The 26,808-nt window shown below is 59.0% G+C and overlaps 1 protein-coding gene and 1 long non-coding RNA gene across 2 annotated transcripts; one reads left to right on the top strand and one right to left on the bottom strand.

Annotated features, from left to right (window-relative positions):
- The first annotated feature begins 2,056 nt into the window (after window positions 1-2,056).
- On the top strand, window positions 2,057-9,082 carry LOC111760071 (uncharacterized). Its single transcript, XR_009183660.2, has 2 exons — window positions 2,057-2,244; window positions 4,347-9,082. It is a non-coding gene; the product is annotated as an uncharacterized lncRNA (long non-coding RNA).
- Window positions 9,083-14,783: 5,701 nt separating this feature from the next.
- Window positions 14,784-21,853, bottom strand: CLEC3B (C-type lectin domain family 3 member B). Its single transcript, XM_004476776.5, has 3 exons — window positions 21,631-21,853; window positions 17,984-18,082; window positions 14,784-15,284 (listed from the first exon to the last, which is right to left on the bottom strand). The coding sequence occupies exons 1-3, from the start codon at window positions 21,737-21,739 to the stop codon at window positions 14,884-14,886; spliced, it is 609 nt and encodes a 202-aa protein (XP_004476833.2). The 5' UTR covers window positions 21,740-21,853; the 3' UTR covers window positions 14,784-14,883.
- Window positions 21,854-26,808: the final 4,955 nt, after the last annotated feature.

Here is a 26,808-nt window from a genome sequence, read left to right as displayed (position 1 = left end):
GGACTACGGTTAATAGTACAATTATTAAAACGTGCTTTCATCAGTTGTAACAAATGTACCACACACCAAGGTAAGGTGTTAATATTAGGGTGATACATGGGAATACTGTATTTTATTCATGATTGTTCTGTAAACCCACAAGTTCTCTTATTTTTAAAAAATACGATTTTTGCCAATTTTTAATCAGTTTTCCCAGTTCCGAGCTTTTGTTCCTCACTCTGCTCCCAAGGCAACCGACCATATTGCGGGTTATTTATATTCACAAACAAGCTCCATCAATCTATAAATTAATTAAAGCACATCGTAGTGATTTCTGAGAAATATTCTTTAATGAATACCTTTCACTGTAAATGCTGAAAAAGAAAATCCTGAACTCTCTCCCGGTCCTGAGGATTGCTGAGGACCTCAGCAGCGTCCAGTTTATACTTTCTTACTCCTGTGAGAGCCAGGCTTATCTCAAGATTTAACGTTGAGCCCAGATCTCTTCGTAGAGAACCACAGTTTCTTTAGGAAGAGCAACCCAGTATTTAAACCCACATCGGGGCCACAGGCAAGTAAGCGAGCCAGACAGCTGGCAAGGGTGGCACTGCCACACGAAGTGCCCTGGACATTGAGCCACCGCATCAGCGCAAGGGGCAGGGGGCACTTCCAAGAGGTTTAGTCCCCTCTCAAGTTTCTGAATAGACTTTTTCCAGGTTCCCTTTCCTAAGATTCTTGAGGACCCAAAGAGTCAAGGAGAGCACTGTGGGCAGAGAGGAGCATTTGGGAGCTCAGGGCTGTGCTGCCGGCGCTTCCCCTGGGCACCCTGTCCACGGGCCTGGCCGCCAGGGAGCCGCCCTCTCGCGGCGAGGTGAGGAAAGCGGCCCACCCAGCGCTCGCGGTGCTCAGGCCCGAGGTCTCCCGGCTCGTCTAGCGCTCCCAGGGCGAAGCTCTGTCCCCGGGTGTCAGGGCAGGGCCCCCAGGCCGGGCTCGGCCCGGCGCAGCCCCAGCTCCCCTGGCGGAGGAGAGAAGGCGCGTCCCGAGGCGCGTTTTCACCCCGCGCGCGCCTCCTCTCCACGCCCCCGCCCCCGCCGGCGCCCTGACTGTAAAAGGTCAGACGTGGGCCGGGGCCTGGGCAAGGGCGCGGAGAGGCCTCGGCCCGCCAGACCCCAGGGTGGGAACGCGCCGCGAGGCCCGACGGGGAGCGCTGCCGAGGGGGGCTCGGCCCGCCAGTCTCGCCGCGGCGGAGGAGCGGCCGCGGGAGGAGCAGCGCAGCCTGCGCGCACGCCGAGCCGCCGGGGGGCGTCGGGGGGAACAGCCGAGGGCGGGGACGGGGGAGCGGGGCAATGGGGGGGACAGCGCGGGGCCAGGAGGGACCGCCCAAGGCCGGGGGGCGGGGGGCAGCGGGGCGGGACAGCGGGCGACAGCTCGAGGCGGGGGGCCAGGGCGCGGTGGAGCAGAGAGGTCCAGAGAACTCCTCCCGCGCCCGAGCCCCTGCCCGCGGCCCGCGCGGCCCACTTTCTGCCCGGGGCAGGCCCCGCCCAGGCCCCGCGTTCTGCCCGGCGCAGCCCCGCCCCTACCCCCGCCCCGCCCCGCGTTCTGCCTGCAGCCCCGCCCCCGCCCCACGTTCTGCCGGGCGCAGGCCCCGCCCCCGCCTCGGCACCCCGCCCCACCCCACCTCGCCCCGCGTTCTGCCCGGCGCAGCCTCGCCCCCGCCCCACGTTCTGCCGGGCGCAGGCCCCGCCCCCGCCTCGGCTCCCCGCCCCGCCCCGCGTTCTGCCGGGCGCAGGCCCCGTCCCCGCCTCGGCTCCCCGCCCCGCCCCGCGTTCTGCCCGGCGCCGCCCCGCCCCCGCCTCGGCGCCCCGCCCCGGCGCCCCGCCCCGCCCCGCGTTCTGCCCGGCGCCGCCCCGCCCCCGCCTCGGCGCCCCGCCCCGCGTTCTGCCCGGCACCGCCCCGCCCCCGCCTTGGCGCCCCGCCCCGCCCCGCCCCGCGTTCTGCCCTGCGCCGCCCCGCCCCCGCCCTGGCTCCCCGCCCCGCCCCGCCCCGCCCCGCGTTCTGCCGGGCGCAGGCCCCGCCCAGGCCCCGCCCAGGCCGACGGGCGGAACCGCGCAGGCTGAGGAGCTTTGTTCCACCTCGCGGGGCTCCCCCGGAGGCGTCCTGCGGAAAAGTGCCCGCCTTGCGGGAGCTGAGCCCGGGGAGCGCGCGGCGGAGGGAGTCCAGATGCGGTGCCGCCCGCGCGGGGGCGAGCACACCGCCTGGCCCCGGGTAGGACAAGGGCCTGGAGCTGGGGAGCCCTTCACCCCCTCGCCGGTTCACGTCTTCAGCGCTGGGGGGCGAGGCGGGTCGTTCCGCCGCAAGCCCGCGCCCTCCGGCCCTTTCTCTGGAGCAGCCCGGCCCCGGCCCCGCCGAGCCTGTCCGCGTGGTGGGCCAGCAGGGCTTGTGGCGAGCAGGGCCAGGGGCGTTCTTCCAGACGCCCCCCCGGCCAGAGCAGTGGAGGACGCCTTCCGGGCGCGTCGCCTCTGAGTTCCCGGTTCCCGGGGGCCAGCCCCTTCTAGAAGGTTCCTTTACGTAACTGACGCACTCGACTTCCACGCCTAGTTAAAAGTTGGGATGTTACAGGGTGATGGGAATATGGGGAAGCCTGGGAAAACAACTGGTGGGACCTATAGACTGTGGTTAACAGCAATGCTGTGATATTCCTGCAACGATGCCAAAGCTGTATCGTGTTGATAATGGAGGTGTATGGAAAAAGTGCCAAATGAAGGCTGTGAACCGTGATTGGTGGTAATAGTCTGGTGATATTGTCTCATTATCTGTAACAAATGTTCCACCAGGCTGTGGAGTTGTATGGGAAATCCACACAGCTTTATGATTGTTTTGCAAGTTCACAATATCTGTAACAAAATGTATTTTTGAAAATTAGTATGTGTTGAGAGGGAAATACACCAAATGTAAGATAAGGACTATAGTTGGTAGTAATATTTTGATGATGCTCTTACATAGTTTGTAACAAATGTTTTACATCAATGCAAAGAGTTGGTGGAGGGGTGACGTGTGAGACCCCTGTGTGATGTTATGTATGTTTAGTTTGTAAGTTCACACTCTTCACTATACACTTATTGTTTATGTGTGTTCATGTATGAATGATATACTTCAATTTAAAAAAAAATTTTAAGTTGAGATGTTAACTTTAAGTCTCTGGAAATTCCCTCATTATTTGTTCCTTTGGTTTTCTCCTGAAAGGCCTGTGTGTCTCTATTGTGATGACCACTCAGAGAACCTCAGGTAGGGTCTCGGGAGGAGTTTGGGGGCCTGGTACCTAGCTAGAGTCCTCCTTACTTGCTTCCATCTGACACGAAGGAAGGGAAGGGAAAGACTTGGCCATCAGTCACTCCCTTTCCAGCCCATTCTGAAAAGGGTGACTCTGGGGGCAGATGTGGCTCAAGCAGTTGAGCACCCGCCTCCCACATGGGAGGTCCTGGGTTTGGTTCCCAGTGCCTCCTAAAGGAAAATAAAAATACAGAAGGTTGACTGTGGACCTCATTCCCAAGAGCAGATGTCCCTCTCCTGTCCTTCCTGACCCCTCCCTGACTGCTCATCAGTGTGATCTGCTGGTCCCCCTCCTGTTTGTTGGAGCCCCAGTACTTCTTCGAATCTCTTTTCTCTTAGAGCAGCGGTTCTTAACCAAGGGTCCATGGACCCCTTTGTGGATCTGAAAAAAAATTAGCTTATTATCATTATTTTCTCTGACCTCTAACTGAAATCTAGCATATCCTTCACTTATGAATAGATGCAATAAATAAATTACAGTAGCATTCATTTCACCTGACTGGCAAAGAGGTCCATGGAACAAAAAAGGCTAAGAACTCCTGTCTTAGAGATCTGATGGCTGAGGTACCTTTCAAAGGCATAGAACTAGCGGCTGAAATGAACTTCATCTCCCCTCTACTCTGTATCGCCTAAATTCCTACTTCCGGCTTGTCTTGCCTCTGAACTTCTTAGCGCTCCTCTCTTGAAATGACCAGGTTTCCACCGTCTCTCAGGTGATCGCCTCCTCTTGTTCTCTGTACGTCAGTCTTGACCACGACTTGCCAGTTTTCCCATCCATACAAGCAGTTGGTTTTGTATGCGCGGCCATCCTTGATTCATTTAAAACTTCTTCTGCAGCTCTGGAGAAGTGAGGTGTGTTTCCACTTTGTGCGTGAGGGGGAATTTGTATGAGCTGCAGCTAGAGCCAGAAGCGGCCCTCTCGCCCGGAGGTTCGGCCGTGCCTCGGTCGGCTGTGCTGGCCTCTTTTATCCCTCTTCCTAGCTTTTCCTTTCGTCATTGTCTTGTGGCCTTTCATTTCTGATCTTTTCCTTTGCTAGGATGACTCCAGCACCTTGGAGACTGACTGGGGAGCTGAGGTCCGGGAACGGGCCAGGACCTGCTCACCTGCCTACCAGCTTTGCCCTGGAGCCACAGACCAGCAGGGACAGAGCTGCTGTCAGACAAAGTCGGGTGTGTTGACCTGTTGCCATGACAGCATCTGTTATGGGGAACCACGGAGCATCTCGGTGAGCAGGTATCGGAAGGGCGTGTAGAAGAGTTTGGGCTTGGGTTAGGGGATTTGGCAGAAGTCTCAAGGAGGCAGGAGTCTGCTCTGTTTGGGTGCTGTGGGGAAGCAGAGGCAGTTCTGCGATTGGTTGCCTTAAATTGTATATAGCAGGTGGAAGGCTTAAGGAAGTGACTGGTAAAGACATGCTCACTTCGTTAGCTGGGGGAGGGGGGTCGCCCGGTGACCTTGATGTTGTCTCTGCTGGTACGTGGCTACGTAATGGTCTCGTTTCTGCGGGACCCCATCGGATGGTGATTTGTGAGATCGGCTGTGCTCAACAGGAGAGCACGCAGCCTGGCCGTGAGCGCCAGGCCGGCTCCCAGCTCCCAGGGACTGCTTCTCTTTACTGCTACAGGGGCAAGGCCTCGAGCCTCGCGTCCCGGCCTGCACTGTACCTTCCCGTGAGGATACGGATGGTCAGGTTGGCAGCCGGCCTTGGGAGAAGTGTCTGAGAAGACAAAGACAGCGTGATTGTGCAGCCCGAGTGCAAGTAATAGAATTACTCAATTATCCTGGATATAGTTTTGCTAAATACTGCATTTTATATAATTTTATTAGCAAACAAGATTCACTACCGCTCTGGTCCTCTGAGAAGCAGATGATAAGATGGGGTTAGCAGTACAAGAGATTTATTGGGGAAAAGAACTGTGAAGAGCATGGTTTCAAAGGACAAGCGCAGGCAGGGAGTGGCTCCAGTGGGCAGTCCAGGGCTGCTCAGTCTACAGTCCAGGGCCACCCCGTGGGCAGTCCAGGGCCACCCCGGTCTACAGTCCAGGGCAGGCCCCTGTGAAGAGAGAGGGGCGGGAGGAAGTGGGGAGGAGGGACCTCGGGCCCCGGCGCGGGTCTGAGAAGCCTGGCCCGAGCTAAGTTTCCCGTCACGGCAGTGGCGTGGCCCTAGGCTCCTACCTGCTCGGCTACTGCCTGAGGCAGTGGGGGCGAGGGGGTCTCGGCGCCCCTGGGGTGGCGGCTGCAGCTGTCAGTCACCTCTGCCCAGGCAGCGGGCTCTGTCAGCGAGGTCCGAGCAGGACCCTTTGTGCCACCACAGTCTGTCCCTGCAGTCACCAGCACCGTTTAGTTTTGGTCACTGGGTCAGTTCAGGTCCTCCTGAAGCAGAGGCCAAGGTAAGATTCGATACCCAAGAGGTTTCTCAAGGCGAGTGCCTATGAGGGATGCCGGGAGACGAGAGCAGGAGAAAACCTGGGTAAATGCGATTTAGACTGTCTACAGCTAATGAGTAAGTTAATTCATTGGCAGCCACCAAATGTCTGAAGACGTTTCCGAGTGTCCCAGCCCAGGTGAGACGTGCCCGACACCGAGGGGGTGGAGTGGGTTCTCTTCCTGCTGGCATCGTAACGATTTAGGGGCAACGTAATCCCCCGGGGGCGGCAGCACAGGCTCGGCGGAGCGGGGCAGAGGACCGCCTTAGGTTTGCTCTGGCTTCTGACGCGGGGCCAGCAGGCCACGGTTCTGCCACCCAGGAACGGGCAGGCAGGCCCGGGGGGCACATTACCCTCCCAGGGCCAGCCTCTCGAGAAGACAGCTGCCGGGAGAGGACGGGTCCCAAACAAAGGCCGGACACCGTGGCCTCGGGACCAGGCGTTTATCGTAAAGGAAGTGGGCCTGACCCAGCTCCCCCCTGGAAACCCGCTCCTACAGAAGGGCTCGTGGCAGCAGGCTTTGGGGGAACCAGGTGAACGGGTCGTCACCCCTTCTTCCAGATCTTTGACTTCACCTGCTTCCAGCTCCTAGTTCTCTCCCACGTTCAGGCTGTGGCTCTGCCGTGGCTCCACGACGTCAACTGCTGGTTGTCTGCTCAAGGGCCAAGAAGCTCCAAGGTGTCGCTTGAGGTACCCAGGTACTATCTAAACGGTTGCGCTTAGCCTTCCCTGCAGCTGGACATTTGACCAAGTTCTGGCCTAAGATGTAAGGAAAAGGGAAGGTTCCCTGAATGAAATCTTTCCTGCCCATTCTCCCTTACTCTTACTTTATGTCTGGAATGTGGATGTAATGGCCGGAACTCCAGCAGCTCCATAGTGGATCGTAAGGTATCCTCAAAGATGGAAGTCTCACACTAGGATTGTAGCACAGAAAGATAAAATGAAGCTTGATCCCCTGTCACCATGGAGATGCCATTCCAGCCTTAGATTGTCTGCCTCCAGACTTCTTTCTCATTAAAACCCCTGTTTTAGGGGAGTGGGGGTATATGGGATCCTCTTATATTTTTTAAGGTAACATTTTGTATGATCTATGCATCTTTTAAAAATATTTTAAAAATCTATTGAAAACAAACAAAAAACTTTCAGATTTTCCATTGTATGCAGTCATACCTAATCCTAATACAGGTACCTACTTCCTACTGTTAATTAACTTCTTATACCATGTCCCTCAAGTTCAATCTCTACTTGTCAAAGTCAGTATAAAATAATAACCAATCTGACTTCAGCCAGTCCTGAGTATTATGCATGGTTCAACTGTTCCATGATTAGAGTGGTAGGAATTTCAGATTAAGGCAAGTATTCTGGGACTGGTGGGTTTCTTCCAAAGCCCTAACCTAGCAGGCAAGTGGCTTCACCAGCAGCTTGCTCCCAGCACACATGGGCACCACCTGGAGAACTCTGCCCTGCTTCCCAGAGGTTCTGACTTAATTCGTCTAGAGTGCAGCCTGAGCATTTTTAAAGTGCCCCAAGTGTGTCAAATGGCTGGCCCGGTGGAGAGCCTGAGTTTGGCCTGATCCACTTTAGTTCAGAACCAACTGCTCTGCCAGACCGCCTGCCCAAGAGAACGGTCTTGCTAGTAAACAAGGAGGCAGGTTACAGCTGAGCCCACTGTGGGGTTTTTTCCTACCTAGGTAAAGGTTATGGCGTGATCTTTTAGGTAGAGTAGTCTCATTTCCAAAGCTGCTTCAGAAGTAACATCATCCCACGGCCTTCACAGTGTGAGCCGAGCAGTGGGCTCGGGGTTCTGCACACACGTCTTCGCGACAGCAGTGGGAGGCGTAACGCCCACGTTATAAATGGGGAACAGCCTCGGGAGGGAGGACCCCGAGCCCTGCAGCTGATCGGAGGGTAAAGCCAGGCCCCCGCGGCTCCCGGCGGATGGCCTCTGCTCCCTGCGTCCCAGTGCACCCACTCGTTACCCCAGACGCTGGATTGGCTTGTGGAAGCCGAATGGACAGTAGCTCATGACACGTGGACTCCCGGACCTTCTCTGCTGCCTTCTCCAGAGCTTGACGCGAGTAAGTCACAGGTGGTTTGAAGCACAGACACGCAGCCGCGGCTGACATGAGAGGCTGTGAAATCTGTCTTCAGCTTCCACGTCTGGGATCTTGACTCTTGCTCCACTCTTCCATTTCAAATTGTGCAGATGAAGAGACCTCATTTCAGAGCCTGTGACTTCCCCAGAGCCACAAGACTAGAAAGCGAAAGAACTGGAATAGAATCTAAGGCTTTTCCTGACCCGGTATCGCTGACATGAATAACTTAGGCCTGGTTGCAGGTTTCCTGGTTAAACTTGGTGCTAATTAGCGGAAACCCTAATTTCCCAATTTCCCTTTGTCCCAGCTGGTTGGCTTGCGTTTCCTCATCTGAAACACATTTTCCTACCAATACTGCTCGATTCTTTTCTCTACACTGCGGAACAGGAGAGGTGCTCTGAGAAGCAAACCCAGCCCCATCCCTTCGTCCTGGAGTTCCTTAAAATGCCAGGTGTCCCGCCAGGCAGGGCGTGCCTGGAGAGCAGAGTCCAGGCCTTCTGCAGCGCGCCCCGGCTCCTGGTGGGGTGCTCGGCTCAGGGCAGGCACGCCGTACCAACCAGGGGCTCTTTGGAAGGACGGTAAACTTGAACTCGCACAAAGCTAATTTAACCTGCCGCGTGCTCTTGGCTGGCTGCTGAAGGCCCCTTTGCTTCGGCCTCTTCATGGAAGGCTGGCGGAGTCCCTGGGCTTGCTCCCGGCTGGCGCTCACGCTGCGTGAAGCAACAGTGCTTCCTAGTGGACAGCCGGGCCGTTGTTGGTAGGTTTGTCATGCATTTTCCCTCAAGAGGAAGATTGGTGAACCGTGCTCTTAAATGAGTCATCCATGAAAAGCAGAAAATCTGAACAGGAAAAAAAAATGAAATGTGTTTTCACGGGATTCCTCCCCCTGCCCCCACCCCAGCCAATACACCTCTCTATCAGCTCCTTTTTGCCAACTTCTTCCTTTTTCTTTACATCCATGCCAGTCAGCTGTACAGGCACATCGTGAAACTTCTGAAAACTTTCTTGAAGATTCAGGAAGGACTCATTGTGGATAGCAGATGGCGTGTGGGCTTTGGAACTCCACAGACCTGCCCTGGAATCCCCGCCCCCTCCCTGGGTGTTCGCAGAAAAATTATCCTCTCTGTAATACTTCCCTTTGAGGTTATTAGGAATTCTAAATAAGGTAACTTCTGGTTTGTTGCCCAGCGTATAAAAAGCGCTTCTGGGTAAGTGCCCAGCACATATTAAGATATTAAACATTGTTCTCTTTGTTTTTATTATCTTCATTTTCTCAGCACAGTCAGAATCAAAGGATGAATTTATACTTAAAAAAATGATTAAAATGGCAAATTTTATGGTATGTAGATGTTACCATGGTAAAATTTGTGAAAAAGAAAGAAATTGGTGCCCAAAACCCCCCAAAAAACGCAGGGGGGTGGATTCTGACCTGGGGGTTAAGGCTTCAGGGCCACACCGGCGAGAAAAGGTTTTTGGACGAAGCAGAGCTGTGTTATGTGTTAGGCGGATGGCGTTAGGGGAGCTCTTGGCACCCCTCAGATTATATCCCACAGGCCACCTCTAATCGAGGCTGGGACGGCCTTTCTGCTGCACGACGGGCAGTTATGCCCAAAAGACTCAGGTCTAGGGTGGGAGGAGGTAGGGACCGGGAAGGACGCCATTGCATTGGTGTAAGCAAGAGACTTGGGCCCAGGAGCAAGGGACCTAGAGAGGAGGGGACAGAGTGACAGAGCCCACAGGACAGAGACATGTCAATATAAAGAGGTTTACCACAGGGACTGCCTGATGGTGGTGGGGACCAAGTCCAAATTCTGTAGGGCAGGCCGCAAGGTGGGAACTCCAATAAGAGACCCCGAATTCCCCAGGAGAAGCCGGCTGGCTGAAGGAGAGAGAAATTCTTTCTCATTGCTGAAATCCTGAGTTCTCGCTTTAAGACCTTCAACTGACTGGCTAAGGCAGGCAGTGGCCTTTGTTGATTTAGTGGTAATCACCTATAAACACAGTCATCTATTACTAATTTAAATCCAGCTATGAAGTACCCTCACGGTAACAGGCCAGTGCTTATTGACCAAACAACTGGACACCATAACCTGGCCAAGTGGACACAAGAAATTGGCCACCACCGAAATAAAACCATGGAGTCCTAGTGATTATTTCTGTCTCAAGTGTGATGGCACTGAGGCACTGTGATGCCTCCCAGGTTTGGGATGTGAGTGACAGGTCAGTGGGGAACTCCCCTGGAGATGGTGGACTCAACAAGAGGCACAGACTCAAGTGGGAAGATCCAGATTTCTCTTTTGAACACATTGACTTAGGGGCCGGAGAACTTCTAGGTGGCAGTGTCCACCAGGCATCTGGATTTGTGCAGTTTTGAGATTCGAGAGAGACATCAAGGGCCAGTGGTTACTATAGAAAATGAGATGGGCAATGCAGGGGACGAACCTTGACTGGACAGAGGAAACAGGTACCAACTTTCTCAGCTGGGAGATTCTACAAAATCATTCCCATGGACACTTAGGTAGAAGCCTTGTATTCAGGAGTTTTAGAGATTATCTAGTTTATACCTCATTTGGCAAATGCAGAAATGGGGGGCCAAGATGCTGCACAGGCCTGCTCTAGAGTGTCATGGCCAGTGTAAAATGCATTGTGGATGCCAAATGGACAATTTGAAATATTGGTGTAGATGTCAAGAAGTGAAAGAATGGTAAAAAAAAAAACTCCAGGTGCACTGAGTGTGATGAAGTTGGACTCAGATGTGACCTTCCTACACATGCCTCTTCTGTCACTTTTACTGGACCTGTGGTTGGCGCTAAGGATGGTGTATACTCAGGAGACTTGAATCTCTGGACTTTCCATGTTCCAGCTGGGCCCTGAGCCTCAGCAGAGTTGCAACTCCTACTCTCTGGTTTGTTGGACTCACCCAGGTCAGCTAGCAGGGAGATGAAAGTAGTCAACCACTACACCAGGAAACCGAGAGTGCCTACAACTGCAAGCAAGAGAATTGCATCCATCATTCATGTGGAATCTAAGCCCCTTCTCAATATAGAGATGGAGTGGACATCACCATCCTAAGGTCCACAGGATGGAGGAAGAAAATATGGATTAGAGTGGACTTACTGATATTCTACTATGGAACTATTGTGACTAGTAATGGAAGAAATTGTAGCATTGATGTGGAAAAGGTGGCCATGGTAGTTGCTGAGGGCAGGGAGAGAGAAGAGATGTGATGTGGGGGCATTTTTGGGACTTGGAGTTGTCCTAAATGATGTTGCAGGGACAGATACTGGACATTATATATCCTGCCATAACCCACTGAATGGGCTGGGGGAGAGTGTGAACTACAACGTAAACTATTATCCATGTGGTGCAGCAGGGCTCCAAGATGTAGTCACCAAATGCAATGAAAGTGCCACAGTGATGAAAGAGGCGGTTGATGTGGGAGGAGTAGGGTAAGCGGGTGGGGGGTATATGGAAACCTCTTATATATTTTGAATGTAACATTAAAAAAAAAAAAAAAGAGATCGTAGAACAAAAAAAAAAGAAATCCAGGTGCAAATACAGTGTAGTGATTTCCAGTTCTTTGCTTTCAACAGCCTTAAAGAAGAGCCTAGTCGAGTTACCAGCTAGCAGACCAGGCAAAATAATTGCCAGTGATGAGCACCTTTTGGTCTGTAGCTTAGAAGCCGTCCTAGTACTGAGACCAGCCCCAGGTCGCGAGGGTGACCCGTCTCCGCACTGGCGGCCTCCCCTGTATTGCCTGTCCTTCCTCCTCCACCTGTCTCCTTGCCTGGGGTGAGCGATGATGGGGGAGGCTGAAGGAAGGAGCAGCAGGGGCATGGGGAGAGGCACAGTGAGCAATTAGGGAGACAAAGACAGCCAGGGGACAGAGAAAGAGGCCCTTCCCGGAGCCGGAGCCGCCGCCTCCTGCTCAGCCCGTCTCACCTTTCCAATGCCGCGATCAGCACTGTTCTCAGAGAACAGGTATTACCCAGGGCTCTTCAGGCTTATTTTCGTACCATTCCCCCAACACAATTCCTGTTAGTACACAATTGATCAAAACATCACAAGTATACTGACTTTTTATAAACACGATTAAAAATGAATCTCTTAATCCAATGGAAGGGGCTTTTTACAAAATTGGTTCATGAACCCTAAACTGAAGCAAGGTTTGGCATCAATATTATTCCTATTTTTTATTTTTAGAGCTGTAAATTTTGAGAAACCTTATACAGACAAATAAGTTGATGGGACTGAAAGAAGTTTTGTTACAGTGGTGTCATTCAATACTCGAACTTCTAAGCTATAGATCAGAAGTGCTCATCGGTGGAAACTTTTGCTTGGTCTGCTAGCTGAAAACTTGACTAGGCTCCTCTCTAAGGTGGTTGTTTTCTTTAGGATTTTTTTTTTCTTTATTTCTCTCCCCTTCTCTCCTCCCCCCCCCCCCCCCCCGCATTGTTTGCTCTCTGTGTCCATTCACTGTGTGTACTTCTGTGTCTGCTTGCATTATCCAGCAGCACTCGGAAACTGCGTCTCTTTTTGTTGCGTCATCTTGCTGTGTCAGCTCTCCATGTGTGCAGCACCACCCTGGGCGGGCTGCGTTTTTTTCACACTGGGCAGCTCTCCATATGGGGTGCACTCCTTGTGCATGGGACTCCTCTACGTGGGGATACCTCTGTGTGGCACTGCACTCCATGTGAGCATCAGCACTGCACGTGGACCAGCTCATCACACAGGTCAGGAGGCCTGGGTTTGAACCCTGGACCTCCCATGTGGTAGGCAGACGCTCTATCAGTTGAGCCAAATCTGCTTCCCTTTAAGGTTGTTGAAAGCAAAGAATTGGAAATCACTACACTTTTTTTGCAATAGGGTTTTTTTACCCATTCTTTCACTTCTCAACTCCTACACCCATATTTCAAAATGTCCATTTGGCATTTTGCACACCAGGACAATGCACAGATAGATAAGAGGTGGCCTTGCTTTTTATCAAGAGGGAGATGGTGATTGTGAAAGAGAAGGGAAAGGAGGCCTCCACCCTAGGCCTCTGCTCAAGCAGGCCAATACTAGTAAAGACGAATAGGGGAGCTAAGGATCTGGGAACGGAGCCCCTCGAAGCTACCCTTACTCCTCTACACCTTGGAAAATGTGCATGTACCGCTGAGGCTGGGCCAGGGTGAGGGCGAGGGCCAGTAAGGTGAGAGAGGCACTCACCTGGGGCACAAAATTTAAGGGGATGCCAAAAACAAAAAACAAAAAAACTTCAGTCATCAAGAGAAATAACACATGGAAGCAATATTTTTAAAAAATCAAAATGAATGCAAAAAATCCATGATGAACAAAATATCAAAATTTAAAATAAGGAAAGCTCTGCGGACAGGTGTACCCCGGTTTGAAGTCTGCAAGTTTAAGGGTCTCAGGTGTTAAGAGCATGGGTGGCTAAAACGTGGGTAACGCTTCTCGCGCTCATGCTGCCACTTGCTGCTGGCCAGCGGGCAGTGCTCGCCGCTGCTCGCAGGCTACCGCAGCGCCTGCTTCTATGCCAGCACCCATGGTCATGCAGAGGCATGGGTGTCCTCTTGCAGGGAGTCACCCACTGCAGGAACACCGAGAAAGCCCTGGCCGCTTGCATCCTGCTAGAAAGTTGGTGTAGGGTAAAAAGAGCCCAAGATGCAGGGTTAACAATGCCTAGATTTGCATCCAGCTTTGCCTCTCCTGGCTGGACCACCTTGAGGTAATAACATCAACCTTCTAAGCCTCAGTTTCCTCACCTATACAATGGACCTCCTCACTGCCCCCCCCCAACTGCCGGATCACCCAAGATGCTCCCTGCGATGATGCCAAGCTGCCTGGCACCAGGTATGAGCACAGTTCACTGCTGCAAGGTGAGCGCCTCCCCCGCCCCACCGCTCAAACCAATCATCAATCCTTACGGAAGGCAAGACTCGTTAAAAGCATCCAAGGATGCGGAGACGGCTGTGGCTGGTGGGATAAAGAAGACTTCGCGAGGAGGTGTCCCTAGAGCTCCGCGGTCAAATGGGCCAGGACTCTGCCAGGAGGCGCAGGGTCCCTGGGCTGCCTCCCGGGGTCACCTCAGGAAGCTGCAGGAACATTAAGCAAGCCTGGCGGCCGCAGGGGAAAACCCAGGCCTGGGGCTGGTTCCTGGCACTGCTACTTCCTGGCCGTGCGCCGGGGGGAGCCACTTAACTCCCCTGAGCCTCAACTTCTTTTTCTGTAAAACGGGAATAGTAACACACCTTGCCGTGGGTGGAGAACGCTACATGATGCCATACGTCAAGCTCCTGCATGCTGGTGGGCTCCGTACCCAGGAGCCACCACTGCTAACAGAGCAGGTGGCTTTCCAGGGGAGTAGAAAGGAAGGGGCAGGCGCCAGCCCTGCACCTGTGCCGTTGGGTGCACGAGGGCACCCCGGCAGGAGCCAGCAGCCCGCGCCCAGCTTTGGATCCGCAGCAGGAGGGGCCGTCGCTGGATTCCGAGCCCTGGAAGCAGAACCTACAAGAAGCGACTCAGGTCTGAGGTTCCCGCTGCGGTGCTGCATTGGGTGACTCCCCACCTGATGACTGCGCTCTGCTCATGTGGGGCACGTCCTGGTTTTCTAGAAATGCACCCCAAAGTGTTAGGGGCGAAGGGGCATCCTGACTGCAGCTCACTTTCAAACGGTTCAGAAAAAAGAAAAGAAAGGAGAAAGCAAATATGGAAGAGTGTTAGGAAATTATGTGAAAATAAAATTACATGTGTAAAAGCAAGAAGCCCGCCAGGTCCCGGCCTGCCCCCTCACCTTTGTCCTCCTCGGGCTCCGTCCTCCTCTCTTCTTTGGAGAATCCATCGGGCGTGGGAAAGCCGTGGGCCCAGCACACCCTCCCCAGGCCTCGCCCCGCACCCGGGACCCTCCCCGGGACAGCCTCCCTGCCCACGTGCCCAGCACCAGCGCAGAGACCATCCGGGAGCAGCGACTTTATTTGCAGAAGGACCCCCAGGCCTCCGTCCCCCCCGCCCTCCCCTGCCCCCGCCCCACGCGGCCCCCGCCCCACACGGCCCCCTACACGATGGCGAACTGGCACACGTAGGGCAGCGGGTCGCGGCAGCGCCTGTCAAACCAGCGGCCCGCGGCCGCGCCCGCCAGCGCTGCGCAGTTCTCGGCCTTGCCGCCGTCAGGCTGCGCCGTGATGTCCGTCTCCCAGTTCTTGAAGGTGATGCGGCGGCCGGTCATGTCCACCCAGGCGCCCTCGGCCGCCAGGTCGTTGAGCCCCAGCCAGACCTCGGCCTCGGCGCCCAGGCTGCGGCGCAGGTACTCGGCGAGCGCGTCGTTCTCGGCGCCCGTCTGCGGCGCGCCCAGCGTGCCCCCGCGCGAGATGCAGTCCTCGCTGGCCTCGTGGAAGGTCTTGGCCTGCGCGAAGGCCAGGAAGCACTTCATGTGCACCTTGGTGCCCTTCAGGCAGACTGCGGGGAGAGGGCCGTCAGCCGGGGGACCCAAGCTGCCCGCGCGCCCGCCAGCCCAGGGAGGCCCACTGTGGTCTCACTGGCCCAGGGCCAGCCCGGGGAGGCCCACTGTGGTCCCACTGGCCCAGGGCCAGCCCGGGGAGGCCCGCTGTGGTCCCACTGGCCCAGGGCCAGCCCGGGGAGGCCCGCTGTGGTCCCACTGGCCCAGGGCCAGCCCGGGGAGGCCCGCTGTGGTCCCACTGGCCCAGGGCCAGCCCGGGGAGGCCCGCTGCGGTCCCCCGGCCCAGGGCCAGCCCAGAGAGGCCCACTGTAGTCCCACCAGCCCAGGGCCAGCCCAGAGAGGCCCGCTGTGGTCCCGCCAGCCCAGGGAGGCCCGCTGTGGTCCCACTGGCCCAGGGCCAGCCCGGGGAGGGCCCGCTGTAATCCCACCGGCCCAGGGCCAGCCCCAGGAGGGCCCACTGTGATCCCGCCAGCCCAGGCCCAGCCCAGGGAGGCCCGCTGTGGTCCCACTGGCCCAGGGCCAGCCCGGGAGGCCCGCTGCGGTCCCCCAGCCCAGGGCCAGCCCCGGGAGGCCCACTGTGATCCCGCCAGCCCAGGGCCAGCCCAGAGAGGCCCGCTGTGGTCCCGCCAGCCCAGGGAGGCCTGCTGTGGTCCCACCAGCCCAGGGCCAGCCCAGGGAGGCCCACTGTGATCCCCCAGTCCAGGGCCAGACCAGGGAGGCCCACTGTAGTCCCCCAGCCCAGGGCCAGCCCGGGAGGCCCACTGTGGTCCCCCAGTCCAGGGCCAGCCCAGGGAGGCCCACTGTGGTCCCCCAGCCCAGGGCCAGCCCAGGGAGGCCCACTGTGATCCTGCCAGGCCAGGGAGGCCCGCTGTGGTTCCACCGGCGCAGAGCCAGCCCAGGGAGGCCCGCTGTGGTTCCACCAGCCTGGGGAGGCCCGCTGTGATCCTACCAACCCAGGGCCAGACCGGGGAGGCCCACTGTGATGGACGCGCCCCTGCCAGCCCAGGGAGGCCTGCTGTGCCCCTGCCAGCCCGGGCAGCCCTGCTGTGGTGAACGTGCCCACCAGCCTGGGGCTGCCCCTTCCAGGGTGGCCACATCCAGGGCCCGAGGGTGTGGGGTAGAAAGGCGGGGCCCCAGGGCCAGTGCTCCCATGGGGTGGGGCCTACGCTGCAGCAACCCCCTGCCCACTCCAGCTTCCACGGGTGCTGACCCCAGGGCTCTCCCAGGAAATGTCCCGACTGCATCCCTGAGCTGGCGTCCAGGGAGCCCAGTCGGAGCCCCCTGCTCTGACTGCCCACCCCCCGGCTGCCTCCCCAGGGCCCACGGGCACTGGGACCCAGAGGCCCTGCCCGAGACACCCACGCTGCTCCCGGGGGCTGGCTGGGGTGGGGGGAGGACGGCGCTGGCCTGAAGGCCCCACAGGCGCCATGGGCCTGGCAAGAGCCGCGGACTGTGGGCCCAGTGCCTCGGGCGTGGGACTCTGAGGAGGGCGGTGCTGACTGTGACCCCAGCCTCCAGGCTGTGACAGGCGAACTTGGGCCAGTCAGGCTAGAACAGGTTTTGACTTGGTTGGCTCTGCAGCTCGACTTGAACAAATGTGGACAAGGGCGCGTGCCCCCTGGGCGGGCAGCCCGCCCGGCCATCGGTCCTCTCCACGTTCACTTCGCAGCCATGCCCCGTGGGCCCCGGCACCCGGGAACCCCGAAGCCTTGCCCACGGGCTCCGCCCCCAGTCCTGGCCCTGCTCTCCCGGCGCTCAGCCAGGCTGTCTTCCTGCGCCAGCCTGCACCGCCCCCTGCCTTTCCTTCCTGCCCGGGACACGGCCACCCGCTGCCCAGCCCGCTCCTGAGGCCCCGGGGCTGTCAGCCCCTTTCAGGGGCGGCCTTGGCAAAGAGAGCCCCCTGGCCCGAGGCCGGGCCCCTTCCCGGGACAGCCAGCGCCTGCCCCCAGCCCTGTCGCTCCAGCTGTGGGCAGTTGTCAAGGGTCAGCCTGGCAGCAGCTGAGGTCTCCACGGAGACCACAGAGCAGCTCGGCTTCCTCCTGCCCTTCCCTCCCGGGGGTGCTGATCCCAAGGGGACCCCCGCGCACATGGCCACCACTGGAGGGAGTGAGCCCCAGGCCTCGCTCAGGGGCCGACAGAGAAACAGGGAGGGCTGAGCCTGGCTCTCCCGACGCCCAGCCCCGCACCAGGCAGGCGCTGGTCAAATCCCGCTCCGCTACAGCCAGCGTGGCAAGCTACAGCGCCTCGCTGTGCCTCAGTTTCCCCATCTTTAAAATGGGAATGATAAATCCTGCCTCTGCTTAATGAGGAGGATTAAGACAGCATCCGGGAAGGGGGACGTGAAGCTAACGGGACCCCCGGGGCCTCAGAGGCGGGTGGAGTGGGGGGCCTTCCCTGCGGGCTTGGTGAGGGTGGCCTGCGCCCTGCTCACCAGCCCCCCGGGGCCTCCTCCTTGTTGGGTGGGTGGAGCAGATCCTTGGTGGAGAGACTCCTGTCCCCCTGTGACGGTCCCACTCCCACCCCACGGGCTGTGGGCAGAGAGTGACCGAGCACACCTGGGCGGGCCAGAGGGTCTCCCCACGGGGAAGGAGGCTGGGCAGGGGCTCCCCGAAGCTCGTGCTCCCCTCACAGGGCCCTCCCTCCAGCCCCGCCTGCCCAGGGGTGCCTGCTGTCCCCTCGCCGCCCCGGGGGCGCTCACCCGTCTGCAGGGCCTGCTGCTCCTTCAGCACGGCCACCTCCTGGGCCAGGCCATCCAGCTGGCTCTTGAGCTCCTCAAACATCTTCGGGCTCACCACGTCTAGGGCAGGGTCGGGGGACGGAGGTGGTCAGAGCACAGCAGGATGGTGGCGGTGGTGCAGGGAAACTGCCCCTGGGCCTGAGGTCCCGGCCCGCCCGCTGTGTCCCCACGCGTGCGGCCCGTGGGCTCGTGGTCCCCTCCCGCCAGGGCCTCCTTCGCTAGCTCCCGGCCGCAGGGAGACCCAGGCCGCCCTGGCAGGGGCGGGGGTGGCGGGCGCTGGGTGGGAGGTGTGGGCGGGCGGGGACTCCCACAGCCCAGAGCCCAAGGAAAACAGCGCAGGAAGCTGGGCCAGCCCGGGCCCCCAGTCCCCGTCCCCCGGCAGGGCAGGGTGGCCCAGTGAGCGGGACACACGCTCCACGTCCCCACACTCAGCACCCGGGGCCCCTGCCCCCTGCGACTCTGACAGGGGAGCTGGCAGGGCCCTGGCTCCCTCACCCCCTGGAGCAGCCCCTGCCGGCGACCCTGCACCTCCCTGCCTGCCCTTCCGTCACCCCAGTGGCGGCGCCTGGCCCAGAAGACGAGGCCAGACCAGACCCGATGCAGGGGCAGCTGGCCTGGGGCCCGGGCCACCTGGCTGGAGCCTGCGCCCGCCCACCCGCCGAGGGCACCCGCACAGCCTCCCAGCAGACGCACAACTGGACCCTGAGGTGAGGCAGGGGCAGGCAGGACCCCCTGAGAGCTGTGTGGACCCCGGGGCCTTCAGGAAAGGCTGCACTCAGGATGCAGCGCGGGGAGACGCCTCCGCAGCCCACTCGGCTGTGCCCACGCAAGGCCCACGTGCGTGAGGGGCGAGCTCGAGCCTTTACCCCCCGAGAGAGGGCTTTGCAAGGGAAACCTTATTTGCAGTAATGGACAGGAATGAGCGATGGAACCTATCAAGCACGAGGAAAACACCACCCAGGTGGGCAAGGCGTGGGTTGGCACGCTGGCCTGGCAGGGCTCCGTGTCCTCGGGGCTCCGCCTCGGCAGGGCCACAGCATCGCGATCTGGCCACGGGCGCCAGCACGGGCCACTGGCGAGGTGGAGCAAGTGGGCACTGCAGGAGGGCGCCTGGCTGGGGGGCAGGCAGGGTCTCATGTGCAGCCCCTGCCATCTCCCCAAGCTTCTCTGCGACCTGTCAGCTCAGAGGTGGCACCTTTTGTCACTCGTGCCGAGGGGTCCCCCAGAAACTGGCCAGGGAGCGAGATGCTAAGAGCTGTTGTGCTCCAGCTGGGGAGGGGGGAAGCCCCAGAGGGGACGTCTCCACAGCCCGGGGCCAGGAGTCAAGAGGCCCTCGTGCCACCCTGTGTCCCCGATTCCAGGAGGGTGTTGCTGGGATGGTCCCTCCAGCTCCCCGTTCTACGGGCCTGTGCCCCATGGAGCCATCCTGCCGGGGTACCCTGGAGCACCCCCCACCCCCAGTCCTCGCCACCTGCCTTACTTCAGAAGCACCCTGAGCTTCCCCCCTGCGCACCCCACCCTGGGGTTCCCTCGCCAGACCCACCGCCTTGTTCGCCGGGGTTCCCCTGGGCGTGGCCACCGCCCCCCCTTTTGTCATCTACATCTAGATTGTTCCCATGACTTTCCATCAGGGAGAAGCTGGGGTTCACCCCAGCACCCCTGAGCTGGCACGTCCAGGGCTGGGGCCCAGGCACCTGGCTTTGACCTAACCCGGGGAGGCTGAGAACAGGCTGGTGCTTCGTGGCCGGTGCGCTCCACACAGGCCGGCCCCCCGTGGAGAAGGGACCCGGAGCGCTGGCCCGTCGGGTGAGCACAGGTGGGAGGAAAAACCAGGCTGAGCCTGTCGCCTGAGCGCGTTTCCCAGGGCGGGCCAGGCAGGATGCCGCTGGCGTCTCCATGGCGACCACGCAGGGCCGATGTCCAAGTACAAGAGCTAGACAGCCCAGGGCAGCATCTGGCCTGACCGCCTTTATTTTTCACATGATTAAAAACATAAACTTGAGAAACGCCATCATTTTCCACACTCATAAATTCTATTCTTTGCCTTTGAAACTGTCTCCTTCAGAAAGAACGTCCCTTGGTGGCCAATTTGGCTCACGCTTGGGAACACAATCGTGTGACTTTGAGTCTTCTTTTAATGAACATTTCGTAGAAGGTTGTATATCACTTTAAAGATCCAAAGTTAAAGTCTCCCTCCCAATGCATACTGCCCCAAGCCCCCCCCCGGTGCTTCTTCCCAGAAGCAATCACTGCTACAACGTCCTGTGCACCTTCCAGAAAATTCTACACATATACAAGTAAATATGAGTTTTTGTATAAATTCCTTTTTCAGGATGAATGTCAGCCTAGCACCTGTTCGTTTCATTCGCTTTAGAAGCTGCACCTTGGAGATGGGTGGGCCCTGGCATCCGGCGCAGCCTCGTCCTCGGCCGCAGCCTCGGGGGCGTCCTCGTCCTGGACCTTCATGTACTGTCCCATCTACAGAGGCCCCCGCACCCCCGGCCCCCCCCTCGTGCTCTGGGCCCCGCGCCTGGCTCTGCGCTAAATCCCCCCGCAGCCTCCCGTCCGCGGCCCCAGCGGCGCCCATTGCCATGGCGTCTCGCTTGTGTTGTCTCAACACAGCCGGGTGACCTCACCGCAGGCGGGGCGCTCAGGCAGGGCCAGGGCGACCCCAGGACACCCCACGCCCCCGAGGCCACAGGAGCGCGGGCCGCGTCCAGCGCACCAGTTCAGTTTGAGCGTTTTTATCTCCTCGAGGCTCTTGCACACATGGGGTTCAGCCCTCCCTTGTGCCGCTAGTTTACTGCTCACTTCTTGTTCTGGGCATTAAGCAGCTCCCGGGTGCCAGGAAGTGTGCCAGGCACTCTGACATAGTTACATCATTTAATCCCCGCGGCAAGCCTTTGTGCAAAGCTCACTATCCCCATTCCACCACTGAGAAACGGGGCACCGAGATTACAAGGCACGGCCTGCCCGGCCCCCCTTGAGACCCCTGAGCCACGGGCGTCTCGATGCCTGGAAGGTTTCCCCACCCCGGAGCACGCGTTCCCCGGGGCGGGCGTTTGTCTTGTTTTGATTATTCTCCTGCCTTGCGTCGGGGCAAGTCTTTATAAAGCTCCCCGGCCCCTCTGGACTCCACAGGAAAGGGAAGGCGCGTGGGGACGAGGCGGGGTGACCTGCCCCTGGAAGACGGGGGGGTCCTGTCTCCCTCCCCACAATTTTTTTTTTACTGTGGCACTTATCTATTTAACCTTTAACCAAGCAATGTCCAAAGCTTTGCTGTCAGTAGAATTTCTTGTTGACTCTGGGAACATGTATACAACACAGAACCGCTCTGTTGTAACCATTAAGGGCACACGTCGGTGGCGGCAATCGCACTCACCTGGCTGTGCTACCGTCGCCACCACCCACTACGGAGGCTTTTTCATCACCCCGAAAAGGAGCTCTGTGCCCGTGAACCAGCAGCTCCCCATGCCCCCTCCCGCGGCCCCCGCTAACCCCCGCCTCGGTGCGTCTGCTCGCTCCGGACGTGTCCCCCCGGGTGGGCTCTCGCTGTGCTGCCGGGCGCGGGTTGTCCCCTTGTCCCCGCGCTCCAGGCACGTCCTTACCTTTCTTGGCAGCGGCTGTCTTCTTGACCTTGGGGGCTGGGGTCTCGACGCTGACCTGGGTCAGGAGGCAGAAGAGGCCGGCGAGCAGGTAGGTCCCCCGGAGCTCCATGCTGCTGCTGCCCCGGTGGCCTGGTCGGAGGCTGTGGCCGCGGGGCTTGGGCTGTGCCTTAAGGCGGCGGCCACGAGGCCTCTGTCCAGGAAACCCTCCCAGGCTCGGCTGCGGTGCCAAGAGAAACCGGAGCCGCGCGGAGGGCCCGCCCCAGCCCCGCCCGGCAGCGCCGCTTCCTGGGCTTCTGAGGACACCCGAGCTGCCACGTGCCGAGCGGTGACCGGGGCGTCGGCTCACGGAGGCCTCCCAGCTGCACCCAGGGGGGTGCTGTCGTCTCCCCGCTTTACAGCTGAGGAACAGGGGGCTGGGTGGCACGGGGTGGGGGCCCATGCCACCCAGCCGAGGGCGGCCCCCGTCTCCCCATGCCAGCGGCTCCAGAACAGCGACGCTGGCACAACCTGGGGCCCCGGCCTGGTGTTTCAGGACATCTCTTGGGACCACTGGTGGCTCTGTCTCTCTGTCCTTGACGCCTCTGTGGTTAAGAGATATGAGGGCGCCCTTCACTTCTCAGCAATCCTGTCCCGAGGCCACGAGGTGGGCAAGCAAAGGTGGTGACCACAGTGGGGGGGGCCCACGGTGACCCCAGGAGGGCGCCTGGGGGGTGTTGCGGCCCAGGGGAGGGGGGTGACCCCAGGAGGGCACCTGGGGGGTGACAGGGCCCAGGGGAGGGGGGTGACCCTAGGAGAGTGGCCTGGTGGGGGGTTGGGGCCCAGGGAAGGGGGGTGACACCAGAAGGGTGGCCTGGGGGGTGTTGGGGCCTAGGGGAGGAGGGTGACACCAGGAAGGCGCCTGGGGGTGACGGGGCCCAGGGGAGGGGGGTGACACCAGAAGGGCGGCCTGGGGGGTGACGGGGCCCAGGGGAGGGGGGTGACCCCAGGAGGGAGGCCTGTGGGGGTGTCCCCAGAGGCACGGCCTGGAGCTGGGGGCAGGTGGCATCGGGGGGCGGGAAGGCTCTGCATGGGCTGTTGGGGTCCAGGTGGTGCAGGAGGGTGCACACAGGGGAGAGGGTGGCCTCACAGATGGGAGCTGGAGATTGTTGCATTCAGGGGCGTTGATCAAATTTCTCATTGTTGGAGAAGGGCATGAAAATACAGGGAGGGAGGAAACTGCAGGGACTCCTGTGGTGCTGAATTAAAGCTGGAGTCATCGCTGTGCAGTGTGGACCTCGATGGAACCATCTGTCCCCAGCTCTGCTGCTGGGGGGCTGGCGCGGCACCCCTCCAAGGCCTCGAGGCTCCCGGCACCCAGGCCCTGGCTCCTGTGAACGAGCTTCCAGTAAAGGAGCCGCAGCACCCTGGAGGAATGCTGGCTCCAGGGCTGAGCAGGGAAGGGAGAAAATGGTCCCGGACAAGTCGTTTTGCCAGAAAGCAAGGCAGTTCTCAAAGGACGGGGACAACTCCGTGGGACACCAGAGGCCAGCATGGCAGTGACCAGATCAGGGGCAATCGGAGCATCAAGAGTGACAGTCGCAGAATAGAGAAAGGAGACCACGAATAGACAGACCCAAGGAAGTCAGTGAACACGCAGCGTCGCGGGGGCACTTACATTGTCCCAAGCTACCTCCCACAGAATATATGCTATTACAGGGAAACAGGAGCAGCTTCCGGGGAGAAGCCTGGGGGCCGTCGCCTTCGTGGGGGTCACACACCTGGTCCTGTCAGGACACAGAACGCTTCTGGCAGATTCCTCCCCAAGGTTAGCAACCCACTCTAGTCCAGAGGACACGTGGCAGATACCAAACTCAGGGGTTTCCTAAAAAAATGGCCAACCAGTAACCTTCAGAAGGCCAAGGTCATGACTGACAGACTAGCTCGGCCTGAAGGAGCTCGAGGGGACGCAACAAGGCAAAGCGTGATTGTGGACAGGAGCCTTTGCTCTGGAGCACGTTACTGGGACAACTGGAGAAGCCTGCCAAGGGTCTAAGGAGCAACCGGCAGCGAGGTGTCCCTGCTCACGTCCTTGTGTGGATGGCAGGGAGATGTCCTTGTCCACGGGAAACTAACAAGTACCAGAGGGCGATGGGCATTGGGCGGACAACTCACTAGTGCCTCTGTGCTGTGGCCGCAACTCTGCTTTTAAGTTTGAGATTGTTCAAAGGGAAAATATGGCACCATGTAACTCAGGCCTTAGAACCCCTGCCTTCCAGGGCCCGCCTCGCCCCATCTGACTTGGGGGGGCGGTGCTGTCCTGAAGGCCAGAGCGGGAGCCTGGCTTGGCTGGTTGGGCAGGGGCAGGGGCCTGGGGCGGGGGGCACAGGGCTTGGCCGGGCCCTATAGTCTCAGGTGGGAGTGGGTTTTGCATTCTCAGCGGGGCCCTCGCTGAGGCAGTTGGGCCTGAAGATGGCACAGCTTGCTTCTGGGGACTCTGGGAGGGCAGCAGGTGGCGAGAGGGAAGCACTGGCCATTTGCCATGGCCGCCTCCTTTGCTTCCCTGCTCTCTCGCCTCGGCCTGCAGCGGCAGGAATGGAAGGAGTGAGCTTTCCAAGCATGAGGGGGCTGGAGGCCGCTTCCTCCAGGAAGCCCTGCCCAGCACAGACCGGAGAGGCCCCGTGGCGAGTCAGAGGTCGGGCCCACTGGGTGGGCAGCTTGGGGCTGGCCCCACGGAACCAGAGGAGCCCGGCCTGGGTGCCGACACCCGGCCCCGAGCACCCTGAGTGCCCAGCTGGGCCCCCGCCCCCCACCACGCTCCTGGGCTGGGCCGGGCCCTGGCACTCCCCGTGGCGGCCCCCTGCTGCTGATGGGGACCACAACGGGCCACAGGGCACCCTCGGCCTGTAGGGCGGGGGCCGAGCCAGGGAAGGGACATGGGGCGAGACAGCGCTCCAGGCAGAGGGGACCATGTGGGCGAAGGCCTGGAGACGGGGAGAGAGGCCCGTTCTGGGGGTGGAGGACAGGTGGGCCAGGTGGCCAAGGGCCTTGCAGCCCCGTCGAAGCCCCTGGCCGACTCCAGCAGCAGTGAGGCCGGTAAGGGGACGGCTGTGCTCAGACCCACACGGGCTGCTGAGGGGGCAGGTCAGGGCCAAGGGGTGGTGGTGAGAGGGTGGGGGTGGGGGGGTGCCTCTGCAGGCTCTGGCCGTCCTTCCCAGGGAGCAGGGTCATCTGTTCCCACCCCACAGGTCTCCACTGTGCGCGTGTGACACGCACCTGGGAGCAGGCTCCACAGGTGTAGACTTGAAGAGGGTCTACACGGCCCCACAGGTGCACCAACGGTTCTGAGAGAGGACAGGTGCATCACACGATTTCAAACCTACACCCGTCACCAGCACCTACGGCACCCTCAGGATGCTCTCCTAAGAAACAAGTCCTGTCTTGCATCACATTTGTGTGTTACAAGTGCTCCCTAGGAAGCAGATTTGGCTCAATGGATAGAGCGTCCGCCTACCACATGGGAGGTCCGCGGTTCAAACCCCGGGCCTCCTTGACCCGTGTGCAGCTGGCCCAAGGGCAGTGCTGATGCGTGCAAGGAGTGCCGTGCCACGCAGGGGTGTCCCCCGTGTAGGGGAGCCCCACGCGCAAGGAGCACACCCCATAAGGAGAGCCGCTGCACGCGAAAAAGCACAGCCTGCCCAGGAGTGGCGCCGCACACATGGAGAGCTGATGCAGCAGGATGATGCAACAGAGACACAGATTCCCAGTGCCACTGACAAGAATCCAAGCGGACACAGAAGAACAGACAAAAGGGGGGGTGGGGGGGTGAGGGAAGGGGAGAAAAATTAAAAATTAAAAAATGCTATTTCATTAAGTATAAACATTTAAGATCACAATTTTTTATAATCCCATAAAAATGACATTTCACCATTTTTTTAAGTTCACCATTGAGCCTCAAAAAATGCAAGCGGCCAATCCCTGTCTAGACCCCTGCGAGTGAGACTTTAAATGCAGGGGGCAGAGGTGTCCAGCGCACCCCGCCCTCGACGGAGGACGCCCCTGCCACTGACTGCCGGACGGTCTCCAGGCGCTTGCTTAAACCCTCAAGGCACCTGGCCCACCGTCCCCACTCGGCTCGCGGCAGAGCTGTCCCCAGGCCGAGCCATGGCTGCCTCTGAAAGGCCAGACCAGCTAGGGAGCAGCCACGCTGGAGGCCTGCAAAGACTGGACACTGGCCCCCATGTCCTCGTCTCCTCTCCACGTTCCTCTCCCCTTTTCTCCCAACTGTTCTTAAGATACGGCAACCAGGCTTTTTAACCTTCTAGAAAATCACCTTTGGATAGAATTCCGCTTGTTACTCCCTCACTGTGCTACAGCCCCCACAACAAAACATGCTTCCAGGGCCCGTGCCTCCTGAGGCCTGACTGGAGGCCTGCTCGGTTCATAGGGTCGAAGACCCCACAGGCTCTGGGTAGCAGCTGTGCCTCGACTGTCGCCAGCGTCGAGCTGATGGCCATTAAGTGCCCGGGCCCCGTCGCCAGCTCTCCCTGGCCAGGCGTGGGCCACCCCGCTGTCCGTTGCAGGGGACTCACTGAGAGCAAGGAGTAGGGACTTTGTCCTTGGAGCACTCAAGATGCCCGCGTGTCCTCGTAGTTCACCGGGCGGCAGTGGAGCTGGCTTCAGCCAGGAGAGTGACACCGGCCCACCCTCAAAGCCCAGTCTTTTCAGACCAATTTTCCTGCATAGAGAATAATCTGGAAAATAAAACCCAGGGTCAGAAAACTCAGAGAAAGAGAGCTTTGACGGCACATTTCAATTTCTAAGTGGTGGTTTTTTTCCTCCAAAGTGGGTGGAAGTCTGCTTGTACAAAACAAGCACTGGCCACCCCACCCATGTCAGCCTAAACACAAAACTTCTGGCCCAACTCAGAGACACCACCCCCATCCCTGCACAGATGTTTCCTTTCAGCTCCACTGGCCCTGTGTCAACAGAAATGTGGCCTGGCTTATGGCAGCAGAGAACCTTCCACACCCACTTCAAAGGCAAGAGCGTCCAGGGTGCAAGTCTCCAAAAACACCGCGAGGGCAGTGCCAGCCCTTTGTCTGCGTCCTGGCCTCGATGTCCCGAGGGACAGTCCTCGTTGGCTGGATGCTCCCCCTCGCTCAGCAACAGCAACACACCACACGGCCGAGGCCTTGGCAC

Source organism: Dasypus novemcinctus, chromosome 26 (genome assembly GCF_030445035.2).
Source record: "Dasypus novemcinctus isolate mDasNov1 chromosome 26, mDasNov1.1.hap2, whole genome shotgun sequence".
NCBI lineage: Eukaryota > Metazoa > Chordata > Mammalia > Cingulata > Dasypodidae > Dasypus > Dasypus novemcinctus.
The sequence above is the reverse complement of the archived record's forward strand: the minus strand, read 5'-3'. Positions and strand labels throughout refer to the sequence as shown.